Source organism: Prionailurus viverrinus, chromosome C1 (assembly GCF_022837055.1).
Source record: "Prionailurus viverrinus isolate Anna chromosome C1, UM_Priviv_1.0, whole genome shotgun sequence".
Lineage (NCBI taxonomy): Eukaryota > Metazoa > Chordata > Mammalia > Carnivora > Felidae > Prionailurus > Prionailurus viverrinus.
Window position 1 is genome coordinate 25,717,828 of NC_062568.1, and position 18,258 is coordinate 25,736,085.

General features: G+C 41.1%; 1 protein-coding gene across 4 annotated transcripts in view; it reads right to left on the reverse strand.

The window, feature by feature from the left end:
- The window catches only part of PARD3B (par-3 family cell polarity regulator beta), a 1,023,096-nt gene that overhangs the window by 391,593 nt on the left and 613,245 nt on the right, over positions 1-18,258 (reverse strand). For all 4 annotated transcript variants that reach the window (XM_047872373.1, XM_047872372.1, XM_047872376.1 and 1 more), the window contains 2 exons: positions 7,755-7,854; positions 1,470-1,585 (listed from right to left, as the gene is read on the reverse strand). In XM_047872373.1, the coding sequence (XP_047728329.1) occupies positions 1,470-1,585; positions 7,755-7,854 (216 nt within the window). The remainder of the gene's footprint in view (positions 1-1,469; positions 1,586-7,754; positions 7,855-18,258) is intronic.

An 18,258-nucleotide genomic window follows, 5' to 3' on the forward strand; every position in this document is an offset into this window, starting at 1 on the left:
CTGTGTGGTGCATTTAAGCCAATGTTTCGGCACTTGGGTCCTGAAGTAAATAGCTCATGACCTCTGCCCAATTATGTAAACTGAACAAACAGCACTGCTATTTTCATTTATGGTATAATTACAGTAGAATGCGATGAGTGACTGCCATACATATTTTCGAAGGGCTATTTCAATTTAAAAAAGAAAACTTCTCAAAGTTTTCAGTAATAAAAAATATACACAGAAATACCGTTTCTGGCTATGACATTCATTTTCCCCACGGAGAAACTAGAAAGATACAATAAAAATACTTATCAAGCATTTTATAAAAATCAAGTTTTCCTCAAATTATTAATAATAACCTTGGTCACTGTCACACATTATTCCTTTGGTTTGTCAAAGGTTCACCCTCAAGAAAATCCCCTATTCCAGCCAGTGCTCAGGATTTCTATCCCTCTCTCACTGTAGGTGGTTAGAACAAATGTATCTTAGTGACCTAGTTAATTTATAGAAAATGGAATCAATTTCCCTTGTTTCATCCTGACTGAACGTTTTTCTGGACTTACCTGAGTAACAGATAAGCACTATTTATCAGATGGCTTGGTGGAGCACAAAGTTTTGATTATTTTATACTCTTATCGCTACTAATGAAATATGCAATATGCCTCAAAAAATTTGCAAAGCATGGCCTGCGAGCACCCAGCAGCAATGAATATTTACTGAGGATTTATTTTGCACAGACACCCTTCTCTCAGAATTGTTTCTCTCCAAGTGCCTATGAGGGCACAGCAATGTTCTTGGGTGTCTGAGCTGTCTTCCAGGTTCCCACATCCTAGGACCTGGAGAACACAATTTGCAGGGGCCCTTGCTCTGCCCTAGCACCCAAAAGTCACCCAGAAATTCCCTGCAGAGCTCGGAAACTCAATGAGGTTGTGCAGGCATGGGCCCAGGGTACCCTGACACCCTCGATCTGGCAAACCCAGAGACCCTTTTTTTCCCTTCATTGTTAACAGTGTCTGGAGATGGGCATTTAAAGAGATAAGGCTTCCTCATTGCTGCTACCCCTAGCCACTGTACATGGAGATGGGCAACCCTTTAGAGGATTCATTTAACCACACTATCTTCCCAGACCCTGCAACAGGTGCATACGTGAGAAATGCAAAGGCTCTGGTGGAAGTGAGAGTACAAATACAGAGGCAGGTGACTTACTGGTGCCTATGGTATTCTGACCATCTGGAAGGAATAATCCTATTGTTCTGACCTCTATGAACCACTTTATAAAAATATCATTTCTCTCTCTTTTAAAAAGGGGTAATTACAATTAGATGGTGAGAGGAGACAGGGAGATGGGATGACCACTAGCCCCTCCTCCAGGCTTCAGCAGACTTTGCCCCCTAAGGTTGGAGCTGAAGAAACAAAGGGAGGACATTCGGGAAGACAGATGGGCTGAGGCTGGAGTGCTGACCTGCATGTCACTGGCCCTCACTTACCAAGGTCCATGCTCTTTGAGGCTTTCAGATTCATTGATTCAGGCTGCCTGGCCGGTGTCACGGATCTGAAGTGGGTGTGCTGATCTGGAAAATACACTGCCGAATCCACCCCAGAGCTATGGAAAGAAGCCACATGCCATATTTAGATTTAGAGTAAGAAAAAAAAATTTTTTTTCTCCTTTGGTAAAGGAAGCAGTTGTCATTTTGAACACAGCCCCTCCTCATTCCCCCTATAGTTCCCAACCATGTATTTGCAACGAATTCTTGAATCTCAGGTTGCTTTCATGAGATGTAGCAACTCTATTTTTAAGTATTTTATCACACTCCACAATTTAAATAAAATATTCTCTGGCTAATATCATGTTTTCCTCTTCACTGGTTTCTGCTAATTGGGATCCTGCTGTACAATATAGAACTTTCAGTGGGAAAGGCGAGCCTGGAATGAACTGGCGCTTCAAAGGAGGTCACTGGATATTAGCAGAGCCTAAGAGCAGGTTAAGAGATTTCCGTGGGCTAAGCATGCCCTTCCTTTAAAAACAAGTGAAAGGGTTGTATCTTTTAGAGAAAACCATCCTGCTGAAAGACTGATGGCCGCAGTAGTTTGGTTTTCTACTTTATTTAGGTCTATTTCCTAAAACTAATGTTAATACTGAGCAAATAGTCTGCTCATCGATAATATAAAAAGGAAATAACAGGAAAAGCACGCTTGACGATTTAGACACAAGATACATTAAATGCCCATTATAGGCTTCCTAGTACTTGTAGTCCATCTCAAATAACTCTATTTCTGCTAAATATTTTATTTATTTTTGCTTGAGGTTGAAAGGGATTATATAAGGGAATTGCAGACAATGCCTTATTTTGTGGTTAGAAAAGAAATCATATTTATAAATTCTATAAATTAAATTGTAGCTGCTTTCTCCCTTGGTATTATCATATATTTAGAAAGTTAATATGGTGGCTCATTTCAACATAGCTTTATTCTAATTTTAAACACAGTGAAACCCAAATCAAGTATCTGATAAATCTGAAAGTACCAAGTGAGGTTGAGGTTTCAAACAGTTGGGATTTGACACTTTATGTGAACAATAAAACAACAACAAAAAATGAACTGTTAGGTATGAGAATCCTAAAATGTACGGGGGACCTCAATTTCTTAACCAAATATTCCAAAATGAGTTTAATCTTTTCCTGAAACTCATTAGTTATGCACATTCAATACTGCCTTGCAGGAATATTAAAATTAAAATGCAGCCATAATAATATCGCTGAGTTAATGGGTGAACCTCCATTCTTGTAATACAGTGGGTGGCTTAAGGAAGCACCTAGGACAGGCGCAGAGCACAGAGCTCAAGACCACAGATGCCAGAGCTGGTCTGCTTAGTTCCAAATCCTGGCTCTGCTCCTGATGAGTTGTGGGACCCGGCCACATAATGGGACCTCTCTGTGCTTCAATTTCCTTATGTATAAAATGGGTATAATTACGCTCCCTGCCGCACGCGTTTACTAAGAGATACAATGAGTTTGGAAAGAAATTTGTAAAGTAAGGAGAAGAGATTCTGGCACAAAGTCAGTGGCAAAGAAGCATTTAGGAAACAAATAACCAGGTAAGCAAATAGACCACTCTTGCTGCCCAAATGACTGTAAATTTTTGCTTTTCGGGTTACCAATAGGATTTTTCCAGTTTCTTTCTTTCTCTGTTTTTGTTAAAGTCAGTTTTTGTTCTATGTATACATGGTTTCATGAAAATGTCTCAAGAAATTCAAATCTATATAATTATATAATCTTTATAATTATAAAGCTTTTGGTTTGTCTTTGGCTTCTTTCTTGGTGTCTGGCTACATTTTCAATATCACTGACATATATAAAGTACATCTGATGTGGTAGGGAGTGACGACAAAGTATGCCAGTGGTGGGCAAAAATCCTTGAACCACCCGTGCTGCTGACAATGGCCTGGCGTAACAGCAACACTCCAATTGTTTCAGCCCATTTTAAAGAAGAATTCTGAGAGGCTACTATGAACATGAGCTTCCCCCTGAGCCTCGATGTTCTGGAAGCACTTGCCTTTAAATGTGTTTATTCGACCTTTATTTGCACTTAGTTTTTCATCCTTTGATGTCTTGTGATGATGTGGTTTTAGTGTCAGAAAGACTCATGGCCTTCATAGAATCTGAGAATTTAAGGGCCGGAAGGCATTAAAGGTCACCTCATCTAATTCTTGTAGATAAGATACCGAGGCCCAAAGAGGAGGCTGATGTTCCAAGGTCACACAGCTGGCCAGTGCCAAAGTGAGGACCAGAACTGTTTGTTCTTAATAGTGCTTTTCTTGGAGCCACGGAAGCTTTGGCTAAAATGGTGGCTAACCCGGGGCCCAAGTGCAAATGATGCTGACACTATGGAAATCAAAACTTTCCCTTTTTGTGCAGATTCACTCACTCTCTTATGCTGCTTGCATTTTAGGTCAGCTCTTTGTTTTGGTAGGGTGATACATACCATCAAATACAAGATCAAAGCGTTAACCCAAACAGATGCCCTCAGTTACAATGAAAGGCATTAGGGAGGTGGTTTAGGACCAACATGAATATTCCTCATTAAAACTTGGGTCACACTGCATTTAAAGTGCTCTGCTCCAGGGAGACAAGGGGAATGTACCCAGCTGAGTAACACACTGGTTAACCTGTTTTATTGTCTTACTTTACACCAAACTATTAATTGACATATTAAACGTAAGAATTCAGATTTTTTGAGGCTCTCGGGAAGCAATTATCCCCATCCCCGTTTTAAACAGCAAGGTAGAATGCCACTTGCTAAGCAACATCAGGTAAGGATCTGTCTAAAGTGAATTTTTTGGTACAAATGTTTAGATATAATGCAGGCTGATCAAAGAAACAAAGAGCTGCTTTCATAAATGAATGTAACAAATGTTCACATGTGTATGTCCGCACACTATCTATACCTGAATCTATCCATTAAATTGATCATAGTGATTCATACATCTGTTGCCATTGCTTTGAATGGGACCAAGTGCACAGTTTGGAACCTTCTATAGAAGGGCCCATTTTGCCATGATGCCAAAGAAGAAATAAGGCAAAATAAGGCTGATCTTTAAGGAGGGAAGTAAGTGTAATATGAGAAATTGCAAGATTAGAGTCAATGTGAGCATACAGTACAAACAATGAAGTGTAGTACTGAATTAATGCGAAAATAGTTTAGAGATGTAAGTGAGACCAGTGAAACCATTTGTAATTTTGTGCTACATATTGAAAGTTTTTGGAGGGAAGGGGTGACACAGCGATTAACTCTAAAATATGACATGTTTTAATTTTGAAGAAAGGTAGCATGTGCTCATGGCTGAGTGGCTGTAGTGGGAAGCTGCAAGTTGACAGGCCAAAGACATGTTTTAAATAAAGGCCATGTTTTCAGCATCAACAACCAGGGACTCTATCAAATAGAAATGATACTCAATGTCAAATTATGCTGCATAATGAATAAATAAAGGTAGCGTGAAACATATGCTAGTGTCCTGAATATGGTGACAAATCGGGAACGTAAAAGACATATAAGACCCAGCCATGAATGTTCAAGGAGAACTGTCAGAAATAAAAAGGAAGGGGAAGAAGACTTTGAGAGGTATGGCAAAAAAAAAAAAAATCTGAAGTCTTAGGTGTCCATGAATAGGGCTTCAACAACTGGCTACTATGAGTAAGAGTAGATGAAGGAAGGAAGGAAGGAAGGAACGAAGAAAGGAAGGAAGGATAGAGGGAGGGAGGGAGGGGAGAGGCAGAGACAGAGAACCCAGAGAGTATGCAGACAGAAAAAATATAAACATGTAGGGAATAACCAAATGTTGTTGAAACTGTTAATAAAATTGAATATATTCTGTTATTAATTTGCCTTACAACCACCCTGAAATATCACAGCAGAAAATATACTTCCTTTACGTTTATTTTTTATTTGGACACACGTATTCTCAAGTTTTGTCCAATAATTGATGACATAATACTACAAGTTCAGGAAACTCCTGATGTCTTTTTGGTTCAAGACGCAGGCATTAAGTTGGATCACATTTGTGTCTCACTTCTCATGCAAGAGTTGTTTTCTGTTTCACAAGACTGGCTGCATCCCTAAAGCACCACTTTTCCCTTTTAGAGGGCTTTTAACTTTTTTTTTGAAAGCCAGGGCAGCCTCCCTTGCTCAACCCTCCTGGCTCCCTTCCAACCCTTCCTCCATCCCGAGTTCCACACATCCCAAACCCCCTGCTGCTACCGGTCACCTAGGCAACACAGCAGCTTGCAGGATGGTGCAGGTCACGAGATCCCGGGGGAAGAGTTTCAAAGCTTTACCTTTGTTCCTTCCATCTCAAAAATGTCTTTGGCTCTGCCCCTTTCTCTCCAGCCATGCTACTCCTCTCTTCATTCAAGCCCTCTCTTCTCTTGCCAGTCCCCAGACTACCCTCTTTTATGGCTTTCCCCATCCACAACTGAACTCACTCAACTTGATATTGTCACCGCCCCTCCCCCGCCAACAGAAGAAATCTGTGGAGACATTGAAGCAGCCAAAAAGGGAGTTGTCAATTCCCAATCATTCCATCTCTGCAATATCTCTGAGGCCCTCTCTCACCTGAAGAGGTTTCTCATCCAAAAGCTTCTCCCTCCCCTCCCCAGCACTGTTCCTTAGTACCTTTCATGGCTACTGCCCTCGAAAACCTGCAAAGAGTCTCTGGCTTCCAATGGATGTTAACCTTTCTCCATTTACCTAACACGTGTACACAACTAAGACCCAGGTCTTACCATGCTGTCTGCTGAAACCTTGCAACAAGGTTTTACTATCTGACGAATGTATCTGCATTCCTTACCCTTGCACTCTGGGCTCCATCATCTGGCCAGTCAGCCAGGATACAAGATGCACAAACCAACTTACTTTCCCAGTTTCCATGCTGTTCCTTTTACCCTTTCCTCTCTCCGAAAGTCACCTCCTTCCTGGGCTTTTCTCCTGTCTGCCTCCAATTCATACTTTAAGGTTAGGCTGAAATGCCATTTTTCCCATAACATTTCCCCCTGATTCCTGTCTTCTGCCTTGGATGTCCAGAGCATTTTATACCTTCTGGTAAATATCACTTTGTACCTTGTGCACTAGTTGTCATTTTTCCCTACTGGCCTACCATCTTCTTGAGGGTAGGTTTTATATCTGATTCATCTTTGCTTTATCCCAACAGTTTTTCACATACACGCAGGATAAACAGTAAAGGAGAATGAAAGAAATTATGTTTTTAATGTATTTTCTAATGACAGAAAACTGTCACTTTTGATTCAGGATTGAGGCAGGCAATGGAAATGAACGAACACAATTAAACATGTCCAGATTTTCTTCCAAGAAACCCCTGGAAAACTGATCTAGAACATTACTAGTTGGTGAAATTGTATTTGAGTAAGATAGCTGACTTCAAAAATATAGGAATCAGAGATAGCTAAATATAGGTAAGCTTCCAGCTAATAGAGTTAGCTATACTCTTTTTGTGTTGCTTTATTTTTAGCAGATCGTAATAAAAAGCATAATAGGAATGACACCAGCATTGCTGCAAGAAAAATGAAAAAATTTCACAGGATTATCAAGGGACATAGAATGGAATAAAATACACAATTTTTAACAGCCATAATAAATACAGAAAATAGCAAAGGGACAAGTTAATGATTTTTAAAACTCATCAGAAGAACAAAATCTATGAATTCCACTAGTCAGATGGTGTGTATACTTACTAAATCTCTCTCTCTCATGCTTGTGAGATCCTAAAAATTATTGATTTTTTGGTTTCTATTACAGAGTGGATATAATATTGGGTACTCTTTTCAATATTTTAGATTCTATATGGTGTTGCTTTAATTTTTAGATTCCATTAACTTTCTTGGAACATTTATTTTTAAAATACCTTTAGGGTTCACCAATTACAAGTGAAGAAAAAAATAAAAACTAAGCTTTATGTCCTCTCAGTTTTTGTTTTATACCTTCCCATATAACCTTTTGAGCTCTCTGGTTTTTCAACGTGATAAAAGAAAGTTCTACATTTCCTTAAATATTTTATAATATATGACGAATTTTAAATTCCAGGAAGCAACATATGAATACTCTAAGCTATTAATTTCAGCTATGACAAGCTTTCACTGAAAAGGAATTACAGATGCTATGAGATTTCCATTCTGGAAAGAAATAGAGTTAAAATAGGGTGGCTGGGTTTTCGCAGAAACACCGTAACGAGGAACATTTACGATATATCATTTTATCAATACCTGTGGCTGTAATCTTCAGTGCCCAATTCCAGAACGGGATGTGGTGGTGGAGAAGGTGGTACTTCGGCCTCGGCCCATCCGTCACTGGGAAGCAATAGCTCTAAAAAACAATGAACCAATGAAGCTGTAAGCTCGAGGCAGAACTGTTCAGTGCCTGGTTTTGTTTCAGTCCACCTCACAGATGCAATTTTCGCCAACACATAAACCAACCTTGAAATAAATAAGTCCTCCTACAGAAGTGAAGGATTTGTACGAGAGCTCATGCAGCCTGTGTGAGGAAATCTAAGCCTGCTAATGGGTGTTCACGCTGGTGACCTGCTGGCAACCCATGGCAAGTCAAGACCGTGCATCTTGAATATCTTTTCCCACCTAGAAAAGGCTGACAGTCGCTCATGACTGGTGTTCTGTGGAAGATTAACAAAGCCATCTCTTTCGTGCCTTAATGGTTTTGTAAACAAGACTCTCTAGTGAATACTCTGGATCATATGGAGATTTAGTTATTGGCCTTAGTGACAAAAAGTACTTAAAAAAGACACGAGATACTGTACATCTACTCACCCTTTAGAGACGGTAGAGGGGAAAAATACTATTTTTGCATCTGTGCCACAATGGAAATACATGGGTTTGAGGCCTTGGAGGCAAAAGACTAGGGTCAGACCTGGTTTTCTCTCCTACTCAAGATGTATCCTTTTCTAATCTATTCTACTCTAGAAAAATTAGACCTGTATCCTGAATATGACTACAACTAATAACAAGCAAGGTTGTTCGGACCCTACTGTGTACTAGACATCATGCTAAGTATTATGTTCATTATGTCATTTAATACTCATCATTATTACCAACATCAACTCATGTGTGAAAAGCATGATAGAGTGTCCTGGGCAAGCAAAAAAATCTATGCAGCAAGGCCACCATATTTCCGGTCATGGCTCCCACAACTGCGTGAGCTTGGCCCAACCACTCAACTTCTCTAAGCCCCAGTTTTTTAAATCTATAAAGTGGGGATAAGAATAGCTTCATTAGAGGAGTATAAGGATTGTATAAGACGGTGCATATTCAAATAGATTTATAAATGCAAAGTGCTAATAAGCAACAAAAAGATTATTATTCTATACATTCTAAACTCTACTGCATATCTATTACAATGAGATTTAGTAAAAGGCGGAACCCTGTTGGTCCTTGATTGCTGGAACCCTGCTTGATTGCAGGGTCTCTATCCCTACAAAAGGCTGTTGGTAACAGAACCTGCCTGACTTGCCCACATGCCAGATGTGATGGTTACTTTCGTATGTTAACCTGACTGGTGACTGGGTCCAGGGTACCCAGATATCTAATCATACATTATTCTGGGTATTTCTGGGAGGTTGTTTTGGGGTGAGATTAACATTTAAATCAGCAGGCAGAGTAAAGTAGAGGGTCCCCCCTAATGTGGGTGAAACTCATCTAATCAGCTGAAGGTCTGGATAGAACCAAAATGCTAACTGTCCTCCTCTGAGGAGAGAATTCTTCCTGCCTGACTCTTTTCAAACTGAGACACTGGCATTTTCTTGCCCTTGGACCCAAAACCAATCACTGACTCTTTCTGGGTCTTGAGTCTGCTGGCTTTTAGATCGTGACTATGCTGTTGTCTCTCTTTGGTCTCTAGATTGCCTATTCACCTTACAAATGTTGGGGCTTGCCTGGCTCCATAATCATGAGCCAATCCTTTGTCATCAATCTCATTATATTAGTTATTATATATTACTATGTATATTATATGTTACATGTATTACTGCATACCATTATATGTTATGTATGTTTTACCTTGTGTTATATGTTATTGTATTATATATCTGTATACATGCATATACATCTCATTGGTTCTGTTTCTAAGGGAAACCTGTTCCAAACTCTGCCCCAGGGACTAGTATAAAATGGAGGTAATTCTAGCAGTGCTGGCATGTGCCTGGGTAGGAGGCTTAAAGCAGGAGATCTTATAGGCAGGGTGACCAAGGTATAGAAGCATGGTGAGCAAAGGCAGCCATCACTGTCCCCCTGTACTGCTCTCCACCCAAGTGATCTAGTGATTTGGTAATATGGCAGGAGTCAAGCAGCCAGAGGCTTGCTGACAGGAACAGAAGAAATACACTGTAAATTGGGGACAAGGGACACATTGGGACATTTTCCACAGGCTGTAATCTCTCTACCCTCAACCTCCTACCCCGTCTTTCACACTGGTGATAAATATTGCTGTGATCATGTAACTTGCCCTCTCAGAAACCTCTCAGTTGCACACAGTAGCCTAGAGAAGGTCTGTGCCCTCTGTGGGCAACTTCATTTCCTATTACACATTAGCCACCCAAGACTACTTACTGTTCCCCAACCACAACCTGGGCTTTCCTGCCTCAGTGTGTTTGCTTACATAATTGAAAATCCACTCCCATCCATCACAGTCCCGCCCTTCTCTCAAGATCCACCTCAAATATCATCACCTCTATGAAACTTTTACTATTTCTCTGGGATCTGTCAATACTTTTAGAATAATGACAGAGAATACTCGTGCTCACTGTATCTGTGTGCACATGCAGACCTCATTTCTTTCTTCCTGCACATGCAGACCTCATTTTCCAGCTTCTTTGTACCTAGACTAGGTCTTTCCAATAGAATGAGAATTGTTCTGGTCATTGTCATCCCCCGTCTCAATGGGTAAGAAGGTGCACTCTCTCCACCTTTCCTGTCTACCAACTGCAAGAAGGAGTGGCTGAGGCTCTAGAAAATGGCCCAGCTGCCAATGGAACGAGCCCAGGACCCTCAGTCACTGCACAGAGCACGGCCTCCATCTTTCTGCCTCACTGGGCTGTGATAAGACAAGAAAAATACTTCTACTGCCTTCATTCACTGACATTGGGTTTTATCTATTATTATTATGGAAATAATTCCACTTATAACATTTATCATATGCTGATTTTGCAATGAGTTATCGCTCTATCACCTATGTATCTATTTCTCTGACTGGAGAAACTTCCTTGTCCTCTTCCTCCTCTCCATCTTCTTCAGCATTTTCTCTGGCTTCTTCAAGTTTTATTACAACCATTACCTTTAATTTTTGTTTTATCCACGTGAACAATCTATGTTTTTTAAAGTAGCTGTAGGTAGAGAGGTAAATACCCTCTTTGTTGACCCTTTATCCTTGGTACATTTTTAAACATATTCAGATGCCATAAGGAATTTTTTTCCTCTTGGCCCAAACACCTCTATTAACCCTATATCAATGTGAAAGTCTGGTATTATTTTCTCCAAAAAAAAAAAAAGAAAAGAAAAATTCTCGATTTCATCACACGTACAAGGTTAAGTCTTGACGGTCACCCTATTTTTACGCCGGTGAATGTCGCCAGTGCACCCTCTAGTCACCACTTCATTCATTACCCAAGGGCCCTGATTTTAATCATTTTTTATGACTGTTACTTGTTTTACGGAATCAAAAAAGAAGAGTAAAAGAGATTACAACTTTAGACAAGGGCTCAGCAAGCTGTGGCTCTGGTCCAAAACAAGCCCGCCATCTGGTTTTATACATAAAGTTTCATTGAACAGTCATGCTCATTCATTTACGTACTGTCCATGGCTGCCTTTGCACTACAGTGGCAGAGCTGAAGAGGTGAAACACAGATCTCTAGGCCTGCAAAGCCTAACGTATTTATTATCTGGTCCTTTAAAGTTTGATGATCCTTGCTTTAGATTTCTTCATAATTAAAAAAATTTAAAGCCTATTCTTGAGGGCTGTAACAGCATTGTATTCATCTTTGCATCTCTGAGAGTCTATTCTGCAAAATGGAGGTATCCGATAAACATCAGGCAAATTGAAAAGTATAATTCAGAGTGGCGGCAAGATGGCGGCTTAGGAGGACGCTGGGCTCACCGCACGTCCTGCTGATCACTTAGATTCCATCTACACCTGCCTAAATAACCCAGAAAACCGCCAGAGGATTAGCAGAACAGAGTCGCCGGAGCCAAACGCAGACGAGAGGCCCACGGAAGAGGGTAGGAAGGGCGGCGAGGCGGTGCGCGCTCCACGGACTGGCGGGAGGGAGCCGGGGCGGAGGGGCGGCTCGCCGGCCAAGCAGAGCCCCCGAGTCGGGCTTGCAAAAGCGGAGGGGCCGGGCGGACTGTGTTCCGACAGCAAGCGCGACTTAGCGTCTGGGAGGTCAGAAATTAACAGCTCTGCTCGGAAAGCGGGAAGGCTGGAGGACAAAGGGAGGGAGAGCTGCTGAGCCCCCTGACAACAGAGCTCAGTTTGGTGGGGAACAAAGGCGCTTGCCAGCGCCATTTCCCCCGCCCATCCCCCAGCCGAAATCCCAAAGGGAACCGGTTCCTGCCAGGGAACTTGCTCGCTCCGCGCAAACACCCAACTCTGCGCTTCTGCGGAGCCAAACCTCCGGCAGCGGATCTGACTCCCTCCCGCTGCCACAGGGCCCCTCCTGAAGTGGATCACCTAAGGAGAAGCGATCTAAGCCTGCCCCTCCTGCCCCCAAGCACCTTGCCTACCCACCCCAGCTAATACGCCAGATCCCCAGCATCACAAGCCTGGCAGGGTGCAAGTAGCCCAGACGAGCCACACCACCCCACAGTGAATCCCGCCCCTAGGAGAGGGGAAGAGAAGGCACACACCAGTCTGACTGTGGCCCCAGCGGTGGGCTGGGGGCAGACATCAGGTCTGACTGCGGCCCCGCCCACCAACTCCAGGTATACACCACAGCACAGGGGAAGTGCCCTGCAGGTCCTCACCACGCCAGGGACTATCCAAAATGACCAAGCGGAAGAACTCCCCTCAGAAGAACCTCCAGGAAATAACAACAGCTAATGAGCTGATCAAAAAGGATTTAAATAATATAACAGAAAGTGAATTTAGAATAATAGTCATAAAATTAATCGCTGGGCTTGAAAACAGTATACAGGACAGCAGAGAATCTCTTGCTACAGAGATCAAGGGACTAAGGAACAGTCACGAGGAGCTGAAAAACGCTTTAAACGAAATGCATAACAAAATGGAAACCACCACAGCTCGGCTTGAAGAGGCAGAGGAGAGAATAGGTGAACTAGAAGATAAAGTTATGGAAAAAGAGGAAGCTGAGAAAAAGAGAGATAAAAAAATCCAGGAGTATGAGGGGAAAATTAGAGAATTAAGTGATACACTAAAAAGAAATAATATACGCATAATTGGTATCCCAGAGGAGGAAGAGAGAGGGAAAGGTGCTGAAGGGGTACTTGAAGAAATCATAGCTGAGAACTTCCCTGAACTGGGGAAGGAAAAAGGCATTGAAATCCAAGAGGCACAGAGAACTCCCTTCAGACGTAACTTGAATCGATCTTCTGCACGACATATCATAGTGAAACTGGCAAAATACAGGATAAAGAGAAAATTCTGAAAGCAGCAAGGGGTAAACGTGCCCTCACATATAAAGGGAGACCTATAAGACTTGTGACTGATCTCTCTTTTGAAACTTGGCAGGCCAGAAAGAATTGGCAAGAGATTTTCAGGGTGCTAGACAGAAAAAATATGCAGCCAAGAATCCTTTATCCAGCAAGTCTGTCATTTAGAATAGAAGGAGAGATAAAGGTCTTCCCAAACAAACAAAAACTGAAGGAATTTGTCACCACTAAACCAGCCCTACAAGAGATCCTAAGGGGGACCCTGTGAGACAAAGTCCCAGAGACATCACTATAAGCATAAAACATACAGACATCACAATGACTCTAAACCCGTATCTTTCTATAATAACACTGAATGTAAATGGATTAAATGCGCCAACCAAAAGACATAGGGTATCAGAATGGATAAAAAAACAAGACCCATCTATTTGCTGTCTACAAGAGACTCATTTTAGACCTGAGGACACCTTTAGATTGAGAGTGAGGGGATGGAGAACTATTTATCATGCGACTGGAAGCCAAAAGAAAGCTGGAGTAGCCATACTTATATCAGACAAACTAGACTTTAAATTAAAGGCTGTAACAAGAGATGAAGAAGGACACTATATAATAGTTACAGGGTCTATCCATCAGGAAGAGCTAACAATTATCAATGTCTATGCACCGAATACTGGAGCCCCCAAATATATAAAACAATTACTCATAAACATAAGCAACCTTATTGATAAGAATGTGGTAATTGCAGGGGACTTTAATACACCACTTACAGAAATGGATAGATCAACTAGACACACGGTCAATAAAGAAACAAGGGCCCTGAATGAGACATTGGATGAGATGGACTTGACAGATATATTTAGAACTCTGCATCCCAAAGCAACAGAATATACTTTCTTCTCGAGTGCACATGGAACATTCTCCAAGATAGATCATATACTGGGTCACAAAACAGCCCTTCATAAGTTTACAAGAATTGAAATTATACCATGCTTACTTTCAGACCACAATGCCATGAAGCTTGAAATCAACCACAGGAAAAAGTCTGGAAAACCACCAAAAGCATGGAGGTTAAAGAACACCCTACTAACGAATGAGTGGGTCAACCAGGCAATTAGAGAAGAAATTAAAAAATATATGGAAACAAACGAAAATGAAAATACAACAATCCAAACGCTTTGGGACGCAGCAAAGGCAGTCCTGAGAGGAAAATACATTGCAATCCAGGCCTATCTCAAGAAACAAGAAAAATCCCAAATACAAAATCTAACAGCACACCTAAAGGAACTAGAAGCAGAACAGCAAAGGCAGCCTAAGCCCAGCAGAAGAAGAGAAATAATAAAGATCAGAGCAGAAATAAACAATATAGAAACTAAAAAAACTGTAGAGCAGATCAACGAAACCAAGAGTTGGTTTTTTGAAAAAATAAACAAAATTGACAAACCTCTAGCCAGGCTTCTCAAAAAGAAAAGGGAGATGACCCAAATAGATAAAATCATGAATGAAAATGGAACTATTACAACCAATCCCTCAGAGATACAAACAATTATCAGGGAATACTATGAAAACTTATATGCCAATAAATTGGACAACCTGGAAGAAATGGACGAATTCCTGAACACCCACACGCTTCCAAAACTCAATCAGGAGGAAATAGAAAGCTTGAACAGACCCATAACCAGCGAAGAAATTGAATCGGTTATCAAAAATCTCCCAACAAATAAGAGTCCAGGACCAGATGGCTTCCCAGGGGAGTTCTACCAGACGTTTAAAGCAGAGATAATACCTATCCTTCTCAAGCTATTCCAAGAAATAGAAAGGGAAGGAAAACTTCCAGACTCATTCTATGAAGCCAGTATTACTTTGATTCCTAAACCAGACAGAGACCCAGTAAAAAAAGAGAACTACAGGCCAATATCCCTGATGAATATGGATGCAAAAATTCTCAATAAGATACTAGCAAATCGAATTCAACGGCATATAAAAAGAATTATTCACCATGATCAAGTGGGATTCATTCCTGGGATGCAGGGCTGGTTCAACATTCGCAAATCAATCAACGTGATACATCACATTAACAAAAAAAGAGAGAAGAACCATATGATCCTGTCAATCGATGCAGAAAAGGCCTTCGACAAAATCCAGCACCCTTTCTTAATAAAAACCCTTGAGAAAGTCGGGATAGAAGGAACGTACTTAAAGATCATAAAAGCCATTTATGAAAAGCCCACAGCTAACATCATCCTCAACGGGGAAAAACTGAAAGCTTTTTCCCTGAGATCAGGAACACGACAAGGATGCCCACTCTCACCGCTGCTGTTTAACATAGTGCTGGAAGTTCTAGCATCAGCAATCAGACAACAAAAGGAAATCAAAGGCATCAAAATTGGCAAAGATGAAGTCAAGCTTTCGCTTTTTGCAGATGACATGATATTATACATGGAAAATCCGATAGACTCCACCAAAAGTCTGCTAGAACTGATACAGGAATTCAGCAAAGTTGCAGGCTACAAAATCAATGTACAGAAATCAGTTGCATTCTTATACACTAACAATGAAGCAACAGAAAGACAAATAAAGAAACTGATCCCATTCACAATTGCACCAAGAAGCATAAAATACCTAGGAATAAATCTAACCAAAGATGTAAAGGATCTGTATCCTGAAAACTATAGAAAGCTTCTGAAGGAAATTGAAGAAGATTTAAAGAAATGGAAAGACATTCCCTGCTCATGGATTGGAAAAATAAATATTGTCAAAATGTCAATACTACCCAAAGCTATCTACACATTCAATGCAATCCCAATCAAAATTGCACCAGCATTCTTCTCGAAACTAGAACAAGCAATCCTAAAATTCATATGGAACCACAAAAGGCCCCGAATAGCCAAAGGAATTTTGAAGAAGAAGACCAAAGCAGGAGGCATCACAATCCCAGACTTTAGCCTCTACTACAAAGCTGTCATCATCAAGACAGCATGGTATTGGCACCAAAACAGACACATAGACCAATGGAATAGAATAGAAACCCCAGAACTAGACCCACAAACGTATGGCCAACTCATCTTTGACAAAGCAGGAAAGAACATCCAATGGAAAAAAGACAGCCTCTTTAACAAATGGTGCTGGGAGAACTGGACAGCAACATGCAGAAGGTTGAAACTAGACCACTTTCTCACACCATTCACAAAAATAAACTCAAAATGGATAAAGGACCTAAATGTGAGACAGGAAACCATCAAAACCTTAGAGGAGAAAGCAGGAAAAGACCTCTCTGACCTCAGCCGTAGCAATCTCTTACTCGACACATCCCCAAAGGCAAGGGAATTAAAAGCAAAAGTGAATTACTGGGACCTTATGAAGATAAAAAGCTTCTGCACAGCAAAGGAAACAACCAACAAAACTAAAAGGCAACCAACGGAATGGGAAAAGATATTTGCAAATGACATATCGGACAAAGGGCTAGTATCCAAAATCTATAAAGAGCTCACCAAACTCCACACCCGAAAAACAAATAACCCAGTGAAGAAATGGGCAGAAAACATGAATAGACACTTCTCTAAAGAAGACATCCGGATGGCCAACAGACACATGAAAAGATGTTCAGCGTCGCTCCTTATCAGGGAAATACAAATCAAAACCACACTCAGGTATCACCTCACGCCAGTCAGAGTGGCCAAAATGAACAAATCAGGAGACTATAGATGCTGGAGAGGATGTGGAGAAACGGGAACCCTCTTGCACTGTTGGTGGGAATGCAAATTGGTGCAGCCGCTCTGGAAAGCAGTGTGGAGGTTCCTCAGAAAATTAAAAATAGACCTACCCTATGACCCAGCAATAGCACTGCTAGGAATTTATCCAAGGGATACAGGAGCACTGATGCATAGGGCCACTTGTACCCCAATGTTCATAGCAGCACTCTCAACAATAGCCAAATTATGGAAAGAGCCTAAATGTCCATCAACTGATGAATGGATAAAGAAATTGTGGTTTATATACACAATGGAATATTACATGGCAATGAGAAAAAATGAAATATGGCCTTTTGTAGCAACGTGGATGGAACTGGAGAGTGTGATGCTAAGTGAAATAAGCCATACAGAGAAAGACAGATACCATATGGTCTCACTCTTATGTGGATCCTGAGAAACTTAACAGGAACCCATGGGGGAGGGGAAGGAAAAAAAAAAAAAAAAAAAGAGGTTAGAAAGGGAGAGAGCCAAAGCATAAGAGACTGTTAAAAACTGAGAACAAACTGAGGGTTGATGGGGGGTGGGAGGGAGGAGAGGGTGGGTGATGGGTATTGAGGAGGGCACCTTTTGGGATGAGCACTGAGTGTTGTATGGAAACCAATTTGTCAATAAATTTCAGGAAAAAAAATAAAATAAAATAAAGAGAAAAAAATAAATAAATAAATAAATAAAAAATGTATTTTCAGCAAAAAAAAAAAAAAAAAAAAGAAAAGTATAATTCAATTTCTGATCATGACTCCAAAGGTAGTGCGTTATGTACCATAGAGGGGTGGACATATGCTAGTTCCCCAGAGAGGGCACATTAGGAATAATTATACATTATGTGTCTCCTCAAAGGACTTCAGGTAACATGGGCCCAGTCAGAGAGGATACAGAACCAAAGGGCTTGGTTTGGGGTGGGGATGGCATATCTATGGGAGCCTCCATTGGGTCCAGGGCAGACCTGGGGCAATGGGTGACTCACACATGGGACTGGAGTACACTTGAGCTGAAAGGTGAGGGGAGGCAGGAGTAGAGCACAACAGGGGAAACCAGAGCAATGGAAAGAGAGATAATAGCAAACCAGAGGCAAATGGTGCTTATTACTATTACTTGACTACGACTTGGCCAGGGTGAGATCTGCTGGCAAAATGCTTCAGAAAATACAGTGTTGGTAGTTGATGTTCCTTACTATCATTCAAATGCTTAAGAGGATTTTGCAGTAGACCCGAGGGACACAGCCCCCATCCTGATTCCCATCTTGGAGGACCACACTTATTCTAGTGCAGCCATTGCTAGCAATTCTCAAACACAAATGTGAATTTTCCGATGTTACGATTTCCACAAATGTTAGTTCTAAAAATGCCTTT